The sequence below is a fragment of the Scardinius erythrophthalmus genome (genome assembly GCF_964197995.2).
Source record: "Scardinius erythrophthalmus genome assembly, chromosome: 12".
NCBI classification, from domain to species: domain Eukaryota; kingdom Metazoa; phylum Chordata; class Actinopteri; order Cypriniformes; family Leuciscidae; genus Scardinius; species Scardinius erythrophthalmus.
The window spans coordinates 34,878,564-34,901,731 of NC_138232.1; the positions used below are offsets into that span (position 1 = coordinate 34,878,564).

General features: G+C 37.1%; 2 protein-coding genes across 4 annotated transcripts in view; one reads left to right on the forward strand and one right to left on the reverse strand.

The window, feature by feature from the left end:
* The window catches only part of gulp1b (GULP PTB domain containing engulfment adaptor 1b), a 66,255-nt gene extending 49,799 nt beyond the window's left edge, over nt 1–16,456 (forward strand). For all 3 annotated transcript variants that reach the window (XM_081379835.1, XM_081379836.1, XM_081379837.1), the window contains 9 exons: nt 1,596–1,657; nt 2,089–2,160; nt 3,092–3,190; nt 8,201–8,338; nt 8,429–8,545; nt 10,572–10,658; nt 13,017–13,149; nt 13,473–13,567; nt 15,754–16,456. In XM_081379835.1, the coding sequence (XP_081235961.1) occupies nt 1,596–1,657; nt 2,089–2,160; nt 3,092–3,190; nt 8,201–8,338; nt 8,429–8,545; nt 10,572–10,658; nt 13,017–13,149; nt 13,473–13,567; nt 15,754–15,825 (875 nt within the window). In that variant the 3' untranslated portion in view covers nt 15,826–16,456. The remainder of the gene's footprint in view (nt 1–1,595; nt 1,658–2,088; nt 2,161–3,091; nt 3,191–8,200; nt 8,339–8,428; nt 8,546–10,571; nt 10,659–13,016; nt 13,150–13,472; nt 13,568–15,753) is intronic.
* Nucleotides 16,457–16,549: 93 nt separating this feature from the next.
* Nucleotides 16,550–23,168, reverse strand: part of col5a2b (collagen, type V, alpha 2b) — a 29,782-nt gene continuing 23,163 nt past the window's right edge. The window contains exons 52-54 of the mRNA XM_081379834.1: nt 19,067–19,254; nt 18,731–18,973; nt 16,550–17,366 (exon numbers count right to left, since the gene is read on the reverse strand). Of these exons, the coding sequence (XP_081235960.1) occupies nt 17,220–17,366; nt 18,731–18,973; nt 19,067–19,254 (578 nt within the window). The 3' untranslated portion in view covers nt 16,550–17,219. The remainder of the gene's footprint in view (nt 17,367–18,730; nt 18,974–19,066; nt 19,255–23,168) is intronic.

Consider the following 23,168-nt stretch of genomic DNA (forward strand, 5'->3'; position numbering starts at 1 on the left):
GCATTGACACCATTATGCGAACTGAACTGAGCTGGACGATGACATCACTGTTTTCTCCAGAGCAGCTATATATAAGTGAACTAAATTAATAACTTTTTTACAACAAATATGAACTGAACTTAATTAAGCTGGACTATGGCACTATTTTCTTCTAGATCTGTTGTAGGCTACTGCTGAAATAAACTTTGTTGCATTATTTTCCTGTTATCACTGTAAAGTTGCTTTGAAACAATCTGTATTGTAAAAAGCGCTATATAAATAAAGGTGACTATTATTATGTAATTATTTAGAAAATGTTATAATTTACTACACTATTTTTCTCTATCCTTTTCTGTCGACCCCCCTAGTTCCCCCTTGCAGCCGCCTGGGGGTCCCTGAACTCCCTGGACAGCATTAAAACCCCTGCTCTAATTAAACATGATATGCATGGACCTCAACAAGAAGACATTTGATTAAAAGATGAGGTCTGATTAATCACCACAAGAAAATAATTGAAACTGACAACAAATGCAACAACAGCAGTATAAATAAAAGCAGGAGTAATCAGTTTAATGTATTCATGCATTGCTTTGATCTCAAGTACTGCAGCAGTGTTATTATCTTCACATTACACACCTTTCTCAAAAACTCTCAGAAACAAAAAACATGAAAAGGCTTTCTTTGTGTTTGAGACTTTGGTGTGTTGATTGTTTCATGTTAAAGCACTGAAATTGGGGGACTGAAAGACAGGAGACCCTTATCGATGTTAAGTGTTTTAAGGGGTCTCTGAGGTAAATATGCAGTGTCAGCTATGCAGGAGAATCGATAATTAACTTTAAAGTTTCCAGTGATTGCGATTCCTGTTTAACTACTGTACATTTTTGCTGCTTCTGTGCCTATGGTGCATTGAAAAGTTCAGGACAACCACAAAAAAAGTAAAGAAAAAGAAAAAAGAATCTAACAAATGAAACATTGACTGACCATCTTTGCACAGCAATCCAGCACTGAAAAGATGCACTGACTTTTTAATCACATGAATAGCATAGACGTAAATACATAGACATCAATAAATGATAAATAATGTAAATGTACATTATAAAATATAAATTCTAAACCTGCATTAAATTGTGAGAGGCTCAGGCAATAATTATAGCTAAAATGTGCTGCACAATCTGCCTTGAATTATTATGGACCTTGTTAAAAATACTGTAGCCCTCAGCTGCCCTCAGCACAAAATTTGATTTTCCCAATTGTTGTTCAGAAACAAACATTATATTAAAAATGTATGAATTTACTTCAAGTCAGTAACTATATGTCCATTCACACCATGGCGGAATTACCGTAATTACGAGATTCCGACTTGTAAAAAGTGTTTACTTGTAAAATTTATAATTACAACTTGCAAGCTCAGAATTTTTTGAGAGCTCCGACTTGTGACCAAGTGACCGCTGCGTATACATTTTGCCATTGATAGTGATGTATAATTCCGCGTCCGACTTTGCTCTGAAAAAACTTTCCAAGTTTTTTTGTTTTTTGTTTTTTTCTGACTTACTGGAAATATCAGTCATCTGCCATTACACCTAAATTCTTCATCTTTATTCTCTTTTTACATCCAGATAAACCAAGCATGCACACACCTGAAGCCTTGGTGAGAAGTCATGTTGTGTATAATGCAAAGGTACAGTTTGAGACGTATTTCTTATTTGTTCCTGTGGTTCTTTCTGCTTCTTCTATGTGTTCTACACAAAAGGGGGTGGGAGCAGCCCTACGCTGCAAATGCACACTGTGTACACCATGTCTTTGACTTTGGGATGTGAGATGTGTGTGTGTAAGTGTGTGAAAGATGAGCCTGCTCTACTGAAGCTGTTGGTATGATGGATGTAGTGATGTTTAAATTTGTACTAAATTCACTAAAGAGTGAATAGACTGTTATTATAGCTCACCAAAGTCCCCTTCTGTGACTGTCACCTTCATCAAAGTTTTCATCAAGTACAGAATGCTACACACACATACTGTATGCTTATTAACCCAGTCACCATTACAAACAAAATATAGTGTTAATACATTACTTAAATCAACTGACATTGTGTCTGCTGTGTGTTTATGTAGTTCCTGGGAATCACAGATGTGGAGCAGCCCAAAGGGACAGACATGGTCCGTGTGGCTGTCAGAAAGCTGAAGGTAGTGTGTCCACAGCACTCCACCATTCTGTGCATTTATAGAACATAATATGTGCTCACAGTTCTTCATACCTGTTTATAGGGCAGAAAAAGCTGTAATAAGGCTATATGTAAATATACAGAGATTTTAAAAGGGTACATTTACTTCCAAAGTTCATATAACAGACTCAAGCCTCATTTTAATGTTATGTGAGTTCCTGTTAACACAAGGCAAAAGCTGATGAAAAGAGGTGATGCTGCACATTAACGTAAAAATCTTTTTGATACATCTTAAGGCCCGTTCACACCAAGCACGATAACTACAGTATAAAGATAACGACAAAGATAACTATATATGCGTCCACACCAACGAACGATAGCGGTCTTTTTATTCTAAGCACGCGCGCGCGCGCCCCATTTTAAATGCGCGAGACCTTTAAATTAGAATGGATTCTGATTGACTGTCAGTGTTTTATCGTTTGACAGCTGAAAAAAAATCGTTCTGAAAGTGATCCCAACGATATCGTTCCTCATATCTTTATCGTAATAGTTGTGGTGTGAACTCTGTTATTCTTTAATATGGAGAACGATTTTTAGAATTATATCTTTATCGTTATCTTTATAGTTATCGTCCTTGGTGTGAACGGGCCTGCTTTGTTGTTATTTAAAAATAGAACTGAAATAGAACCTGGTGGGATTTTTAGGGTGACAGATTAAGGGCATGGTAATGATGTCCTTTTCCTGGCGATATTTCTTTTGCCCAATTTATGTCCAGCTTTGGACTTGTGTATTGGACGGTGTATTCCTCTAGAGACGCGTTTGAGCACCTCATTTCACCTTATGCTCTACTGCTCTCCAGCAGCCTTTAAAAATGGTGAACACCTCCGGCTCTGTCTGCTTTTACCTTGGTATGTACTTCCGCTGCATGTGCTGAATCACTTTTGCTTCCTCAGTTTCAAAGGCACATCAAGAAGTCTGAGGGGCAGAAGACTCCTAAAGTGGAGCTTCAGATCTCTATATATGGTGTGAAGATATTGGACCCTAAAACTAAGGTAGGTTTTTTCAAATATAAAATTGTCTTGTGTTCAGTCACAGGAAGTGCTGAATAAAGATAAAACCACTTGATGTGATTTCATGCATGGCAAGTCTAATTTAGACTCGAACAATCACAGCAATTTTTTCAGCTCCATAAACTACCCCACTTGTATCCTCACACCTGCTCTGACAGAACAATGAAATGCAATTTAACTGAAAATTAAATGTGCTAACTTATATTTCAAACATTTACTGTTTAATACCAATCAAGTTCTGTTAGCACAACTGATAGAATTATCTCATTCCAATACTAAAATAATGTATCTAATTCAGCAACTAAAGTAATCAATTAGCACTTGATAAATGCAATAAGATGTGTTCAAAACAAAATAGCTGTAATAGCTGTCAGGATCTGAAAAGAGAGCCAATGTTTGTGAACAGTAGTTTTTAGAACAATCATAAATGTATGTTTCTTCCATTTTAGCCATTGTTTAGAATAACAAAAAAATCTAAAAAGTATTATGAATTATATAAGAATTTATATTATATTTTATATTATTTTAATGATTACACATGTTCTTTCAAATGACATTACTACAAGAACATCTAGGCTCAAACAATTAAAACAACTAAAATATTGTAAAATATTTTTAAATCAACATAATTTTCTGTTACATTTTTAACTTGTTAAGAATACAAAACAAAGACCAAAATGCCTATTTTCCATTTCTAAAGAGAAGGTGGCAGGTTGTTAGAAGCAGAATCTTCTCACATGAGAAATTGTTTATTTTGTTATGTGTAACGTGAGATATTTTGCTAGATATTTGCAGCATCTGCGCCACCACGAGAAAATACAGCAATAACCAAGGGCGATCGCTTCTGGGCATCGGAATCGCTTCAGGGCTTTTAATTCTCAATGGGGAAAGACTAACACTAAGTGAATTTGCAATTGCGTTTGAAATTTTATTGCAATATCCCTTCTTAGACTTTAGTGAGTTTGTTATGCTTTAGCGCTTGTCAGTCTGGATGAGAGAGAACAGACAGAGAGGATGTATGAGTCTCATCAGCTGTGAAACCACCATTGTTCCATCAATATGTATCAATCATCATTTACATTTATGTTGATTTTGCGACACAATACTGAAATTGATGTGATTTCTGGATATTTAAAATAAAGCATTTCTTCGCAAATTAAACTGTAAAATGGTTTTCGGATAAATAAAGTACTCAAACTCACAAACTTGATCAAGATAGCCTTCATCACAAACTTGATTCTAATGAAATCTAATTTACAGAAAGGGGATCACACTTATATTCAAGTGGAAATAAACATATAGTGGGCCCTATCTTACACATGGCGCAATGCAGCGGCAAGCATGACGCAAGTGTTTTTTGCTAGTTTCAGTCCGACACAGTTATCATTTTCACGTTGCGCCACGTTGTTTAAATAGCAAATGCATTTGCACCCATTTGTGCACCCATGGGTGTGCTGGTCTGAGAACGAGGTGTGTTCTGGCACATTGTTGGCGCGTTGCTATTTTGAGGCAACAGAAATAGATTGCGCCATTGACCAACTGAAACCTGGTCTAAAGTCAATGGCGCAATATTTGTTATTTAATGAGCGCGTTAGTAATGTGCGCCTATAGGCGGGTCCACAACGCGCGTACACTCTACTTATTAAACACACAGGGATGCACAGCAGCACACAAACATGCCAAATATTTAAAATAAAAGGATTACAATGTAAAAGATTATTATTGTGTACATAAAGATATGGTGGAATCCAGCTTGTCCCGTAGATGGTCTGCTTGCGCACTTTTACCTCGCGCACGAGCAGTTCCGTTTGCTCTCTGGATGCGTTTGGTCTTTCCACTATAAAATTCCGTCATGTAAATAGAGAATCTGCCATGGTGTGAGCGCAACTGGCATTTAAAGGGAATAGGAGATGAGACTCTGATTGGTTTAACGCACGTAAATCCCAAAACACCCATTACTCATTATGAGAATAGGGACAACCCTTTTAGACCATGCGCCGAGCACGCCGACCATTTTTCCCGTCATTAAACTAGCAAAAGTGGATTCGGACACGCCCTAATTGAACTTGTGCCGTGCGCTTTAGACCATGCGCTTAGATCGTTAAAATAGGGCCCATTATGAAATCCCTAATGCTCAAAATAATTTATTGGTTTGAGTAAGATCGATTTAAATTAAACAAATTAGTTCAATCAAATTAACTTTTATGAATATATAGAACTTTCTTTTTCTTTTGAGTTCACAAAACTGACACATTTTAAGTAATCTGAATTGTTTCATTGTTTTGAGTTTTATTAACTTGTTTCTTTTCATTTAGACAAACTTAAGTTTAACTGGAACTGGGCTGGGATTTCAATTTCCAAGCCTTCTTTGCCATGACACTCGAAGAGGAGAGTAATTGCTGAAATTAAGTGTTACAATGATTTTTTGTGCAAGATTAATGTTAAGTGGGAGATTTAGTATTTAATGTTTAGCTATATATATATGCTAATTTAGAAGAGTTTCTGTAATGATGGTGGGGTTCATCATCGTGAGGATTGGAGCATGATCTTAGTTTGAGAACATAAATGTTACATTTTCTATTGCCGCACTCATTCAGCAATTACTATGCTATAGCCTACTAATGCTATCAAAGCATTGTGTTTCCAATTAGCAAGTTAGCGTTTACTGAATTTCTGAAGTTTCCACTACTAAAAATATTTAAGTTAACATTACATGATCATTTTTGCCTCAAAAAAACTATTGACAACTTATTTGGGTTTACAGTGTCAATACTGTAATCAGTTAAAGGGTTAGTTCACCCAAAAATGAAAATTCTGTCAGTAATTACTCACCCTCATGTTGTTCCAACCATGTAAGTCTTTCATTCATCTTCGGAACACAAATTAAGATATTTTTGATGAAATCTGACAGAATTTTGACTCCTCCATAGGCTTCCAGTGTGACCGAAACTCACCGGCCCAGAATAGTTATTAAAACATCTTTAAAATAGTCCAAGTAACTACAGTGGCACTACATTAAGTTTATCATGCGACGAGAATACTTTTTGTGCGCAAAAACAAACAAAAATAACGACTTTATTCCACTTTTCATTTCCTTCTCTCTGGGCCTTGTAGTGTTTTTGCGCTGCGCGTCTGTGTTGCACGTCATCACGCAACACACACATGACCGGCGTCGGCCAATAGTGAGCCTACGTGGTGACGTGTAACACAGACGCGCTGCGCAAAAACACTACGAGGCCCAGAGAGAAGGAAATGAATAGTGGAATAAAGTCGTTATTTTTGTTTGTTTTTGCGCACAAAAAGTATTCTCGTCGCTTGATATACTTAAGATTGAGCCACTGGAGTCACTTGGACTATATTAACGATCTCTTTAATAACTTTTCTGGGCCAGCAAGTTTCGGTCACACTGGAAGCCTATGGAGGAGTGAAACATGGCTCAGATTTCATCAAAAATATCTTAATTTGTGTTCCGAAGATGAACGAAGGTCTTACGCGGTTGGAACAACATGAGGGTGAGTAATTACTGACAGAATTTTAATTTTTGGGTGAACTAACCCTTTAATATGCGTCATTTATGGTGCTGAGGGATAGGACATATCCTCATCAGTTTTTGAAACAGCTTTCAGCAGGAATGTATCCATTTCGAAGAAGCATCTCCAGTTGTTGAGCAGAGTTTTCATTTTGTTCATGTGCGTAAAATGAGTGTGTATCTGAAGCTGGAATATGTTATTTTGCATGCTTTGATGAGAGCTCGTTGAGGCTGTTATCAGTGGCTGAAGGCAACAACATAATGTTCTTGAGCACAGACAAATGCTCCAGTTTATCGCTTTTCATTCCAGTGAAATCACAAAAGAAAATGCAAACAAATGTGTTCCTACGTTTATACAAAATGTTATATTAGGACAGATGAAATGAATGGTTCAGCAAGAACTGTCTCTTTGTAATGAAAATGAGTTAATAAAAATGATCCGTCCCCCATTTACACCAATTTTTTAAAGGGGTGGTTGATTATGATTTCACTTTTCTAACGTTAGTGTGTAATGTTGCTGTTTTAGCATAAACAACATCTGCAAAGTTACAATGCTCAAAGTTCAAGGCAAAGGGAGATATTTGCTTTTAAAGAATTTGCTTTTTAAGGACTACAACAAATGGCTGGTAGGGACTACACGCCATTTCTCCCGGGTTAGTGACATCACTAAACCTAGAATTTACATAAACTCCACCCCCTGAACACGATTTATAGATTATCAAGACAGAATATGCTAATCAATGACTAGAAGATAACTACACATCAGCTACATAAATTCATCAACTAACCATTCAGAAATGTCCTGTTGCATTCTACATGTTGTCACTTCTTCTTGAGTCTCTCCATCATTGACTTTGTTGACATCATCTGTCTTCGGTTTGAACATAAAAGTGCAATTTTCAGTGCATGTCTGTGTGAGTGTGTGAGGTAAAATGACACAAGCTGTTGAAGCTCCGCCCTCTGTGCTGGGAGCAGCATCTAATTCGCATTTAAAGGAACAGACACAAAATGGTGCATTTAACTTTAACATGCTAAATAAAAATATCTGTGGGGTATTTTGAGCTAAAACTTCACATACACACTCTGGGGACATCAAAGACATATTTTACATCTTGTGAAAAGGGCATTATACCACCCCTTCAAAACCAAGTGACACCCATGAGTATGGGTGCCAAAATAAATAAGCACTTCTCATGCATGTGAAATAGGCTAATGTCAAAAATGTGACATCTTTTAATTTTGGGAGAAACATCTAAAACAAAAGTAATAAACGTAATTGTTGAAACATAAACGAGAACACATGAATTCGCCCAAGCCATGAAAGAGCCTTAAAAATTTAAACCCCTGAGCAAAAAAAAAAAATTCTCCTCTGGGCTGTTTTCGATTTGTTGCTTTTTGCTTCAAAATAGGTCAGTCATTCCAGTGAGCCTTTCATCTCAGTTCAACTGTCCTTCTTGTTCCAGGAGATGCAGCATAACTGCCAACTTCACAGAATGTCCTTCTGTGCAGATGACAAAACAGATAAAAGAATCTTCACCTTTATCTGTACAGAGCCCGAGACGAAGAAACACCTGTGTTACGTGTTTGACAGTGAAAAATGTGTAAGTATGAGCTTGTGATATCTAACAAATGTTAAATACAGTAGAAACCTGGTTTGTTTATTGATTGCAATGTGTGCAAATCTTGCCCAGGCGGAGGAGATCACTCTTGCTATTGGACAAGCCTTTGATCTCGCCTATAAAAAGTTCCTAGAGTCTGGTGGAAAAGATGTAGAGACGAGAAAACAGATTGGAAACCTCCAGAAACGAGTAAGATTATGTTCATGGATTACTGCACACACACACGTTCAAGATGCATATATGTGCCCAGAATTCTTCATTCTCACACAAACATGCTCATAGCAGGATGATTCTTGGGTACTTCTGGCCCTGTGGAAAATATGCAACTCTTTTAAGCCACACTAAACACACCTTTCACTAATTTATTTTGTAAAAGGATTTTGATACTTATTTCTTAATGCAATAAAAATTCCCAACATCTCGATTTTATATTGTGGTTTTTTAAATAAAATGGCTGACTCTTTTGTCCTGCTGAGGTTACTTTTATTGCTAGATTATGTGTATCCATAATTAAATTACAGTTTGACCAGAAATGACACAATAAAAATATGCTTGATCTTTATCTTAATTTTGTTTGTTTTCTTCAGACATCGTTTAAATCAGCTTAGTTTCAAAGTTCCCCTGTAGTCAATAATTGTATCCCTTAAAACTTATCTTTGATCACCAAAACAAAAAAAATTCTTCATGCCTTTGAATAGCTTGAATGTAACTCTACACCCTTGCCTCATTTAGTATACGAGGCTCTATGAATATGCAAATTAGCCCCACCTCCACTCACTCACACCAGCTCAGAGATCCACTCATTGATAAACTGCCTTGTAACCAATCACGTCAACGTATGATCGGTTACAAGGCAGTTTGTGACGTCAAAAACTGCCATTTCAAACCGCGCTTTTCAAACTATCTTTTTTTCACTGCAATTTAAAGAGAAAATATTCAGCAATGGTGTTGACTTATGAATTTGCATATTGAAAACACCACATATAAAATTAAAAACTTGATTTTTATCAAAATGTAATTATTATTTTTTTATTACAGATTTTAAAGTTTAAGATTGAGGGTGGGTCTGGGACAAGGGTAAAACAAAAGAATATCCATCTTATTTGATGGATGCATGCGCAGCCATTTGTAAATTGAATGTGTCTAGTTAATCCTCTTCCAGCTATTTTGAACTTGTTATGCTGCTTGATTTTGTAAACTGGTATTTCTTACCTTAGTATTTTAATGTATTATCATAATTATGAACACATTGTTATTGCAGCTAATGAATCAGAAGTCTCGCACATTCAAAGAAAATAGCTTACTTCTGCATTGCAAAACAAAGTGGATCCATAAAAGTCATTTGGAAAGTGGCAAAAGTAAATGATGAAAGCATGATAAAAAGTTTCCAAGATTTTGTTCATGTTGTCTTTGAGTTAAAAGTTGTTAGTTATAAAAATCAACCCCTGAGACATAAAAGGGCTCGCAGTTAAAGAAACACCCATCAATTTGAGAGTTGATTCTTAGGAACATGTCAACAAACAGCAATATGGAGGAAGGCTTGCGGTTGTTTTGAAAAAAATAATAAAGAGTGGAAAATGTGGATGTGACAGTGCTTGGGGAGATAAGGGAACACAACTTTTTGTAGACTGGTGCACACAAGGATTTGGAAAGGGGGGTAGGGCTGATATTTGGGTTGTTGTCAATAAACAGGTTTCCTTTAAAAAGTTTAATTCTGGCGTACTACAAGCTTTGCCAGTTTCAATCTGTGAATCCACACGGCTTATGTGGCCATTTTGAATACTGTAATCTCTTAATATAGGTGCCGAAATATAAAAAGCAGAGCTCACATGTGCAACGGGCACATGTCAACAATTATTTCTTTTTTAGGATAAATATCTGAGACAAAGCTGATAAACTTAAATGAAACATGTTCAATAACGATCTTTTCCGACTGCTGACTGCTTCCCTGATTTTGATTCCAGTGTAAATACATTTAATGTATGCCGCATTACATCTGTAAAAATGCTCCTTTTCATAATATACTGTATGCTGCTTATATGCAGCTTTCTTTGAAGTGTAAATACGACTAAAGATAGACGAATCTAACCAGAATAATCCTGTGAGCAGGCTGTGGGTTGTCCCGAATCCCAAAGACTTATGTAAAATGTTTGCATGTGATTGACAAATGAAAATGTGAATCTTTTTATTCAATATGTGCTTATGTTAATTGAAGATTCAGGATTTGGAGATGGAGAACTCAAAACTGAAGAAGAAGCTTAAAGAGCTGGAGGATCAGCTGATGGATCCTCGCTGCTCTCCAGTACGTTCAGTAGGAAATGAGTCTTGCTTATCATTCCAGTCGGATGCTGCTCCAATCTCAATGATTCTGCTCTCTTTTAGTTATTCAAAATGTTTGTTTTTCTCTCCTATCTACTTACGCCACATGTTTTCCCCTTTTCTCTATTCCAATCTATCTCTCGCTCTCTCTCTCTCCCCAACCCCCAGTGCCCTTTTCCAGCACCTGCATGTTAATGTGTCTAATGAGCCGTACATTTTGCAGAGGCCGTCTGCCTTGTCCTGGTGTGGTGATGTCACATCACTGTCCAGCCTAGAGATCTCCTCTGTCACTCTAACGCCTGTCAGCTCACCCGATTCCAGCCAATCAGCAAGCTTGCTCACCCCTCCTCCTGCTAAGCCCACCCAATTACAATCCACAAGTGGTTACATCGTGCCACGGCCTCGTGTAAATGTCTCGTACACAAAAATAACACAGTTCACTTTGCATGCGATTCACTTAGTTACTATACAATCTTACACTTTAATTTGAATCTTTAATTCGTAAAGGGATAGTCCATCCAAAAATGAATAATCTATCATTTACTCTCACGTGGTTCCAAACCTGAATGGCTTTTTTTCTTTGATGATAGACAGATTGGGTTATTTTTCAGAATGTCCAGGCTGCTCTTTTCCATATAATGACAGGGAATCAAATGGACAGTCCATGTAATTCATGCAATATAGCAATGGATGAACTATTTCTTTAATGCAGTGGTTCTCAATTTTTGGGGGGTGACACTCTCCTTTTAAAGTAAAAACCTCTACACCATCCTCCTCATTATCAAATGTTAAATACTAAGAAGAATTAGAAGTTTTGTTTAATGCTTTCATGAAAAACTTTTTGGTTTAGTAATATTTGGTATAGTAGGTCAGGGGTGTCCAAACTCGGTCCTGGAGGGTTCTGTCCTGCAGAGTTTAGCTCCAACTTGCCTCAACACACCTGCCTGGAAGTTTCTAGTATGCCTAGTAAGACCTTGATTAACTGATACCCCTTCAAAATCAGTCTTTTAACATTGTGTCTTCGATGACGCTATGGGGAAACACCTTTCACCTAGAATACTGAGGCCTGATTGGCATAATAACATTGAATCGCAATGCCCAATGGCGTTCAAATGTGCGAATCAGGGACAGGAACGCGCCGTAATGCTGTGCTGGGCGCCGAGACCGTGACATTATCATAATTTCGTCATTGCCGAAAAGTGGATTTAAGTCTACGAGATCCCCTTGTGCGTTTCGGCGAAGCCTTGAAGCCTTGTTCCGTCTGCGAGGAACCAATTAAACTTCCAGATTAGCATGAGATGTTCGTTTTTTGCCTGTGCCGTGCCCACACAGAAGCCACCATCAAGGGCTTTTAATTGCCCTCACTGTGAGGCCATAAGCGTAGGGACTCTCTGGGTTCAGATTTGGGGTTTGAAACTAAACTTTGCAGGACAGTGGCCCTCCAGGAGCTGTATTGCACAACCTTGTAGTACGTATTATTTTGGGGTTATTTCACGCAGTTAAAAATACGTTGCGGAGTAAAGAGGTATGAAAAGGGCCTTATTTTAAAGATCTAAGCACACCATGCTCACACTAAAGCAGAGGGCGCAAGTGCACTTAGGGCGTGTTCAAATCCACTTTTGATAGTTGAACGACGGGAAAAATGGTCAGCGCGCTCGGCGCATGGTCTAAAAGGATTGTCCCTATTCTCTTAATGAGTAATGGATGTGTTTTGGGCTTTACGTGCAATAAACCAATCAGAGTGTCATCTTCCATTCCCTTTAAAAGCCAGTTGCGCTTGTGCCATGGCGGATTGCTATTTACATGGCGTAATTTGCAAACGGAAAGACTGAACGCTTATCCAAAGAGGAAACGGATCTGCTCGTGCTCAAGGTTAAAGCGCACAAAATGAATGAACATCAGAAGGTATGTTGTTTCAATCACGGAAATTTTTCAATTTAAAGTCCACCGACATTAATCTTCTAACTCTCTTGATTTGTTTGTCGTACAAAATGGTGGATTCAACGTTATGATTGGTCAATCAAACTCCTGGCGAAGGTTGAATTTGTTTACATAACCACTACTCAGTGAATGCCATACATAGAAGAAACTCCCACAAACCTCATTTGCTGTCTAGGGAACTAGGGAAGTCTCCCCACCTTTTGAGAACCACTGCTTTCTTTTTTCTTGCAAATAAATAAATAAATACGAACTAAATACCTAAATAAAAAAGGAACACATAATGATAAATTGCATACACATAATTTACAGTTAAATGCTTATCACACAAACGAAGTCAGATCTTACATTTGGGCTGGTTCTGATGCCTTTATAATGATATGTTTGTTGTCAATGTTATTAGGCTGGAAGCATGCAAGCTAGAGCGCCCTCCACTGACATATTTGATATGGTTCCATTCACCCCTGAGTCTCCAATAACAAGACGGTTGAATTGTAACGGCATCTCATCTCCGTACCTGCTTCCAAAAGACAGAGGTGGGGTCCTTATTTGTGCTATCTTACTTAGATGAATGTGTCACATTTTCAAAAACCTGAAGGCAAGATCCATAATTGCTAATGTCATATGCTTCTCCATAAAATGGTCCATTTGAGTTGAAAACAAATGGAGCCAGGGTGTATAGATGTTGTATGAAGACATTTGTTAGTAAATGGTTGTGAATTTTGCTTTCAGTTCCAATGCACTGACAGATGTTTTTAGTAATGAGTTAATTATATATAATATACATTTATAATATTCTATTTATAAATAGAAATTTCTGGATTCAAATTATTTACTACTTTGTCTGGTTGTGCTGTAGATATAGACCTGTTTGGAGCAGAACCATTTGATCCGTTCATTTGTGGACCTACTGTCTTCACCCCAGACATCCAGTCCAAACTGGATGAGATGCAGGTAAGCACATTTATTTAGTTTTTAATCTTTAATTTACATATTCAACAGTATTACAATTCTGATCAATATGATGATTATTTTCATGTTATATTTAAAAATATATGTATTGTTGGATAATCAATATCGTACCAATAAATTATGCATGTTTATATTCTGTAAAAGTTATTTTATTTTTATAATATCATGCATCTACTAAATATTGTAGAACCCAAGCACAATCTTTATATTCTCTATAACTCTACAACAGCACTACTTGTTGATGTATCATAAGGTTTTAATTTGGTCTCTGATGCAATGTGCAATATCTCCAAATTGAAATGCTATTAAAAAAAAAGTGTGAATCATTTTGAACATGTTGCTCATATGTTTTGAATAGGATTATGATAGAATTCTAGATATGGGAAAGATCAATGTCAATAATGTGTCATAAACAAAAACAGTAGAAGCAGCTAACATGATTGTCAGACTGTATTAAAAGATCAAAGCATACGAGGAGTATTTGGCAGCATTCACCCCACTGTACGATAGACCGTTTTTAATTCCCGTTCCAATAATCCAGAGGATTATGGAAGTTTCCATTTATGAGGACATCCCACCTGTTATGAGATTATTAGACCCTATCATTTGCACTCCTGTGTCTGTAAATCCTGTAATCCTGAATAATTCAATTATCTTCATCTCTCTTTTCACCCTTAATGCCACCCCCAACCTCTCAGCGGCAGAGATGGTTTGTACACTTTCATTTGTGATTCACTTCACAGTGTATCCTCTAGTATTTTGATATGGTGTTATAAGATTTACAAGCATGAATTTTGCTGTATCTGGTATTTTGCTGTGTCTAAATGGTGTTGTATGTCTTACTGGGTTAGTTCACCCAAAAATAAATATTCTGTCATTAATTACTCAACCTCAACCTCATGTCATTCCAAACTTGTAAGATTTTTATTCATCTTCTGAACACAAATCAAGATCTGAGAGCTTTCTGTCCCTCCATTGACAGCTACGCAACTACTACTTTGATGCTTCAAAACGTTTATAAAGAGATCATAAAACTAATCCATATGAATTGAGTGGTTTAGTCAAAATTTTCTGAAGAGACACGATCACTTTAAATGATGAACAGATTGAATTTAGGCTTTTATGTACATATAAACATTCATCACCTCACACATTAGTTGTTGTAAATGGAAGCTAAATCATGTTCGCTTGACGTGCAAGAACCAATAAGGTTCATTCTCGCGTGTATAGCAGATCTGTTTATGTTTGCTGATCAATGTTTATATGTGAATAAAAGCCTAAACTCAATCTGTTCATCATATAAAGCGAGCGTGTCTCTTCAGAAAATTTGACTATGGATTAGTTTTACGATCTCTTTAATTAACTTTTTGAAACGTCAAAATGGTAGACCTTCAATGGAGGGACAGAAACCTCTCAGATTTCATAAAAAATATCTTCATTTGTGTTACAAAGATGAACGAAACGGGTTCGGAACGACTAGTAATTAATGACAGAATTTTCATTTTCGGGTCAACTAACCCTTTAATATGTTAAACCAACATGGAATCTGCTGATTTTTTTCTTTCCCTAATTTCTGGACCTATTTTGTGAGTGTGCAGAATTGAATTGAATTTGAATTGAGCTGAGAAGGGCTGGGGTGAACTTTGTCAATGACAGGCGTTTAGTTCTGCAGTTGCGGATTCTTTGTGGTGCTGGTTATTGCATGCATGCCATCTCATTTTAGTTTACACACACATAAGCAGTACCATGCTGCTGGATGTAGAGTTTCAGCCCTAAGCTTATTTTTTCAATGTGTAACATGAAGAAAAATCATTGAAAATGTGCACGGATAGAGACTCATTCCTATTGGCTGCATGCATTGAGGCTGCATTCATGAAAGTCAACATTTCACAACCACAGATGCAGAAGAAGGGCTTGGAAACAAAATAAAGAATGAACACTTCAGTGCTGCTTATGTGTGCAATGTGAAGCCGGTTTCACTGTAGTGGTTAGTTTTAAAGATAACAATTTTGAATGTACATGTGATGATGTTTGGTTGTTAAAATGTTAATAATGAAAGTTATTATATAGTCTTATCTAAACTTGAATTTATCTTCTTCATTGACCTTGTTACATGTTTTTATTGAGCTCACAGTTTAGTTCATATTTCACATTTGTTGTTTTGGCAGGAGGGGTTCCAAATGGGACTGACTCTAGAGGGGACGGTGTTTTCCCTGGATCAGGTGGACAGCCGATGCTGATTTTGGAAAGACATTTTTATATACGCTGTGATTCTTGACCTCAAAACCCTAAAACAAAATTCACATATTTAATATTTGTATTTTGAATTGAGTTTGAAAGAAATGTAGCAGGAGCCTCAAAAAGGTCTGTAGAGGTCATTTCTATTTTTATATAATAAAATCAACATTTAAGATTGATGATTTGTGTATTTTAACTTCTTAATCCTGAAACAGAAATTGTTAAAAGAGAGATTGACACAAAATGTGATCTAGCTCTTTCTAGAAATTTTCTAGAGTTTGGACCAAATTTAGATGGCGTTTTGAAATACAAAGATGTATTCATTCACGCCCAAGTTGTGTTTAGAATCCTTTGCAGTTGTTGTTGAGGAGGTTGCTCATGTTGTAATGGTGCAAAGACTAAAAGGTTATATTATAATATCTAAACTATTAATATACTAAACATCATCAGGGTTATAGATTTATCAAAAACTGGTCGGTCTTTCATATGTTGAGCAAAATCATTGTTGAGGTTCTCCATTTATATTTCCAGATGTTCTAATCCTTTTCTCTTTCATTGATGGCTGTTTTAATATTTGTTTAATGCTCATCACTTGCTCTTTAATGGCGAATAAATGAAAACTGACAGCACACCATATTAGCTTTGTGCTCTTTTTTTCAACAGCAGCAAACAGTTACTCTACTAACATTTATTCATGATAAAACTCAAATGAGTTCTGTTGAAAAGGATTTCAAATATTTAATCTGGAATTCATTACAAACAATTGCTGCCCATCTCCCCTCTTAAGAGTACAAAAAGCTGGATAAAGAGTTTCTTTGTGTCATGTATTGTAGGTTAATGAGTCTTTTAATGAGACCAACATTGGCGTCTGTGAGAGTTTTCATTAATAATTAAGTATAAATTAATCATCCGTCCAACAGTTTGATTTCTCTCTCGTATGGTCAATTTGGATTGGGAAGAGAACTGTTGGGGAATTGAATGCTACCCTGAATAAGATCCTACTTTAATACTACACAAACAAACTCATCTATCTCATCCAGATTCACTTAACCTTCAAAATCCCCTAGAAATGACTGCAATTTAAGAGTGAACAACATCAACAAAACATCATACATGTTAGACACTCAAGGCTGTCAAATTTGTAAAACATGACTTTTTGAATTCATTTCAAATCAATGTTTTCACATACTTTAATAACACATGGCGTATAAAGTATAAATTAAAGGGTCCATATAGTCTCTCATGCACTCGTACACCACAGGCTAGTGGAAATCATCATGAATAATCATGAAATAAAGGTCAGAAATCCCTCAAGGCCCTTACAGACGGCGTTTGACAATAAATACTGTATTGGCTGAGAACTCCAGTCCAAATGATGATGCTTTTATCCTTGACTTCATGAGAAGCACACATGGCCGATATCAATGCCAAACTCCTGATCTTGGCCACCTATATCCACTGGAGCCAAGTCCACAATCGGGAGCCGTGAAAGGGTTTGTGTGCGGTACTCGAAGACAGTCCTGCCCCATTCGCCGTTGGGTTTCTGGAGAGAGAAACAAAGAGGGAAAATTGTGAGTTTTTCCATTGGTAGCATTTTTGCAGAGATGAAAACACTTACTGAATGCTAATCTTGACATTGTCATCAGCATTGGGGACTAACTAACTTAAGGACCATTCACACTGATTCGCAGCAATTTGCAGCAGCGAAATGAGTGAGATGAGATGATTTCCAGCAACAGCGATGCAACAAAGTTTAACAGAGTGATGATTTTATGCAAATGAGAATAGAATGTGATGTGGAAACTATGAGAATGGATACAGTGATCCGCTGTGTGATACAGTTGGATACTTAAGTCATGTAAGAACACCTAGCACAAGTGTAAACCTCAGAGTGAACTTATATAGCAAATATAATAGCAGCTACATTTTTCAGTATCACTGTCTCATTATTAACTCAGTATTTTAAATTAGTTGTATTTATTAGAGTAAATGTACACTACAAGAATTAATTTTTTTATGCTTTTAAAAGAAGTCTCTTATGCTCACCAAAGCTTCATTTATTTTTTTCGAAGTACACTAAAAACAGTAATATTGCAAAAAATTATTACCATCTAAAAGAACTGTTTTCTATTTTCATTTATTTTAAAATGTAATTTATTCCTGTGATGGCAAAGCTGAATTTTCAGCATCATTACTCCAGTTTTCAGTGTCACATGATCCTTCAGAAATCATTCTAATATGCTGACTTGGTGCTTAATTGTTATTGGTACTAAATTATTAATAATGATTCTAATTATTATCATTGTTGAAAATCATGACACTTTTGATGATGAAAAGAATGTTTAAAGAGAGGCATTCATTTGAAATAAAAATCTTTTGTAACATTATATATGTCTTTATTCTCACTTCTGATCAATTTAATGCATCCTTGCTGAATAAAAGTCTTACTTACCCCACACTTTTGAATAGTATTGTATTACAGTTTATACAAAAATATTAAGGGGCAAAAACTTCTGAAGGATCATGTGACACTGAAGACTGGAGTCATAATTCTGAAAATTCAGCTTTGCCATCAAAGGAATGCATACATTTTTAATCAAACAACTGCAGCCTTGTGAGCATAAGAGACTTTTTCAAAAACATTGAAAAAAAAAATGTATTCCAAACTTTTGACCAGTAGTGTACACTGTGTCAGCATAATTGAGACAAATACATGTAATTGTTATAAATATGCCTACGTTTTTAATGTACTACTCTTTTAAAGGTTACCTATTATTTAACTACTTAAACGTATGATTAGCTTTTATCCAAACAATCTAAAATTGGAAAAGTAGCTTCCCCAAAACTGATTTCCATTTTACGTAGTAAATGTTGCCAAACAATACAAAGTCAAAAATCGAAACATACAGAGCAGCCGTCGGTGATGACGGTGTACTTCAGACGGTTGCTGCTATATGCCTTGATGTCATGTCCATCGGAAGCCTTTAGGACTAAAGCCTTCTTCAGATTGCTGTTCTTCTCATCTTTATAGGCCACACTGTTTTTGCAGTGGTAGGTGACGGTCTGTGCTGCTTCTTTTGACAGAAGGCGGAGGAACCTTAACTGGACTGATACCATGTTAGCTGATGCCTCTTTGTTTCCATAGGTGAACTGAAGAGGAGTAAAATAAGAGTAGGAAATATACATTTAAGTGACATATACAGGGCAAGTATTTTTGATGTTCACCATTGTACTCATATTAACCTTAGTTCCCCGGTTCATGATTGCTCCATACCAGACTGGTTTTGGTAAGCTGGAGCGTGATGTCCACCAGTTCTTGCGTGGGATACTGGCAGGGTTGGCGGGTATACAGGTCTCCCCCATTTCCATGTTACAGTACACTTGGATGGCGTCTCTAGAGCTGCCCTCATTCGGGTCTATCCAATACTCACCTGGGATACATTGAGAAAGAGAGATGTACTTTTAAAACAGTGAGATCCTCATACAGTATATCATTGATTATTGCATACTGTATACAGTATATCACACTGGATTATAATGACTCTTGTGTGGCCTTTGTCACGTGACCATCCCAACATGTATACGTCACGCAAGAGGTCGTGAACTCAACTGTATCGTGAACGAGCTTCGCAGAGCTGGACCAAGGCGAGGATTTGTAGCTGAAAAGTTTTTTTTTAATCTGAAAATGACTGATGTTCATTGTTTTATTTTTTATTTTGTTGGTGGGAAATTGTAAATAAATCTGTAAGTAGGTTCTTATTCTTCGATCAAACTACTTGCACTCAGCATTTATGTGGTTCGAGGTCTGGGCTAGTCCAAGCAATCTGGATCATGATTCAGCTCATTGACAGATGACTGCACATCTGTTTTCTGATATGATACAACCATGCTTACTGTGGGCAGCTGTGTTTGTTTTATTCCTGACATAATTGGATCTTGCTTTGAGGTCGGGAATCCTGCAAATATATCCTGTCAAATATTGCATAACCCATATATATTGGTTAGTGGCTGTGGTTTCTTTATTCTTACACTCCATTTAAGGCAATTCCTATAGATCTCTGATAAGGAACACTGTGTTTAATTCAGTGAATCTAATTATTCATTCACTGAATGAGCAGAAGATTCTATTCTCACACAATGCCTGCTGGTGTAGCATACTTTTGTCAATTATATAAAAGATGTTTTAACCCATAACCCTTTTCCCCAGACTATATGTGGTTGAAGGCCTGTAGCATTTATGTTTTTTCCATGATACTGTACAAAAAAATATGAAAAACCATAAAGGTTTAAACAGGTTAAAAAAGCAGTTTTTCAAATGGTGGTCTAGGACAACTCAGAACAGTTGCAGAAAATTTACAAAGACTTTACAAAATGTATTTTGTAGGACAGTCACAATAATTAGCATAATTAATTTAAGATGTTAAATATGTTTAATACAAGATTTAACACTGAAATGTTCATATTATTATAAATAATGAGATTAATCATAATTACTTTATTCTATTGTCAACCCTAGTTTTAAACAGTACGAAATAATAACTAAATCTGTTTTTTATTTTCATAAGGTTTTCTTGTGTAATTCTAAACCCATTTGATCTTCTTTTCTTCTGTGGAACACAAAAGGAATTATTTTGGAGTGTCAAGGAATCTCTTTTTCTTACAATACAAATGAATGGGGACAGGGACTTCAAAAAAGGCACCATAAAAACTAATAGAATATATTCACTGAAGAAGAAAAAATTATAATTTTATTAATCTGTATTTTCCAGTAAAATATCTAAACATCCTTACTACAAAATAATAAATTTACCTGAGATGGAAAACTGCATATCATTTTAAAAATTGTTTTCAGAGAATCGATTTTAAATCAAATTTTAGTTTTTCTTGTGTACATTTTTTACTCAAATTTTTCACTTTCACATTTATACTTAAAACAAGTAAAAAAAAAATCTGCCAGTGCAATGAGACGAAATACACTCGCATTAAAAACATTCACTAAACAGACTTTAGATCTCGTGCGGTTTTGCATCACTAAAATTATCTTATTTTGGATGTTTGAATAATATTACTGCAAAATGAGACAAAACAATATACACTGAACAAAATTATAAATGCAACACTTTTGTTTTTGCCCCCCCATTTTTCATGAGATGAACTCAAAGATCTTTGACTTTTTCTAAGTAAACAAAAGGCCTATTTCTCTCAAATATTGTTCACAAATCTGTCTAAATCTGTGTTAGTGAGCACTTCTCCTTTGCCGAGATAAAACATCCACCCCACAGGTGTGGCATATCAAGATGCTGATTAGACAGCATGATTATTGCACAGGTGTGCCTTAGGCTGGCCACAATAAAAGGCAGTCTGACCACAGCCTAAGCCAGTTTTACCACACAGCACAATGCCACAGATGACGCAAGTTTTGAGGGAGCGTGCAATTGGCATGCTGACTGCAGGAATGTCCACCAGAGCTGTTGCCTGTGAATTGAATGTTCATTTCTCTACCATAAGCCGTCTCCAAAGGCATTTCAGAGAATTTGGCAGTACATCCAACCGCCCACACAACCTCAGACCACGTGTAACCACACCAGCCCAGGACCTCCACATCCAGCATCTTCACCTCCAAGATCGTCTGAGACCAGCCACCCGGACAGCTGCTGCAACAATCGGTTTGCATAACCAAAGAATTTCTGCACAAACAGTCAGAAATCGTCTCAGGGAGGCTCATCTGCATGCTCGTCGTCCTCATCGGGGTCTCGACCTGACTGCAATTCGTCGTCGTAACCGACTTGAGTGGGCAAATGCTTCTCATTCGATGGCGCCTGGCACTTTGGAGAGGTGTTTGGATGAATCCCGGTTTTCACTATACAGGGCAGATGGCAGACATTGTGTATAGCGTCGTGTGGGTGAACGGTTTGCTGATGTCAACGTTGTGGATCGAGTGGCCCATGGTGGCGGTGGGGTTATGGTATGGGCAGGCGTATGTTATGGACAACGAACACAGGTGCATTTTATTGATGGCATTTTGAATGCACAGAGATACCGTGGCAAGATCCTGAGGCACATTGTTGTGCCACTCATCCACGACCATCACCTCATGTTGCAGCGTGATAATGCACGGCCCCATGTTGCAAGGATCTGTACACAATTCCTGGAAGCTGAAAACATCCCAGTTCTTGTATGGCCAGCATACTCACCGGACCTGTCACCCATTGAGCATGTTTAGGATGCTCTGGATCGGCGTATACGACAGCGTGTTTCAGGTCCTGCCAATATCCAGCAACGTCACACAGCCATCGAAGAGGAGTTGACCAACATTCCACAGGCCACAATCAACAACTTTACCAACTCTATGCGAAGGAGATGTGTTGCACTGCGTGAGGCAAATGGTGGTCACACCAGATACTGACTGGTTTTCAGTCAGTAACCCCCACCCCCCCACATTTTAGAGTGGCCTTTTATTGTGGCCAGCCTAAGGCACACCTGTGCAATAATCATGCTGTCTAATCAGCATCTTGATATGCCACACCTGTGAGGTGGATGGATTATCTCGGCAAAGGAGAAGTGCTCACTAACACTATGGGCCCTATCTTGCACCCAGCGCAATTGACTTTGTACACCGACGCATGTATCATTCCTATTTTGCACCCGCGCAAAGCGCGCTTTTCCCTCCACAGAAGCACGTCGCTAAACTAGGGAATGAACTTGCGCTCCCTGGGCGGTTCAGCGCAAAAAAGGAGGCGTGTTCCAGCGCAAACATTCCTTCATGATATTTTGCAGGTTTAGAAAACAATTGCGCAACTAACCAGGAAAAAATTGTTTAAAGTCAGTGGCGCGTTGCGCATGTTATTCATATGCTATTTTAAGGGCGCATGCTTGGCCATAATCAATGTAGCGTGTGCACAACGCGCATACACTTTGATTCTCTCATCTACACAGAAGCAGCAGTTTTCATTTCTGCAAATCATACATTATTATGATAGATAGATAGATAGATAGATAGATAGATAGATAGATAGATAGATAGATAGATAGATAGATAGATAGATTGATAGATTGATAGATAGATAGATAGATAGATAGATAGATAGATAGATAGATAGATAGATAGATAGATAGATAGATAGATAGATAGATAGACAATTTATTATAAAAGCATACATCTAGCTTACACATTTACCAAAATTATCATACGCCTTTTTAACCGAAGTTAATTTGGGTGGGTTTCTTCATTTCAATGTAACTTCTCTCTTTTACGGCCGTGACGAGAGCGTTGCTCTCCTCGGCTGTGAACCGCTCCTGGCGCGCGCCTGGCAAATCCGCCGTTACAATAGGAATCCGCTTTAGA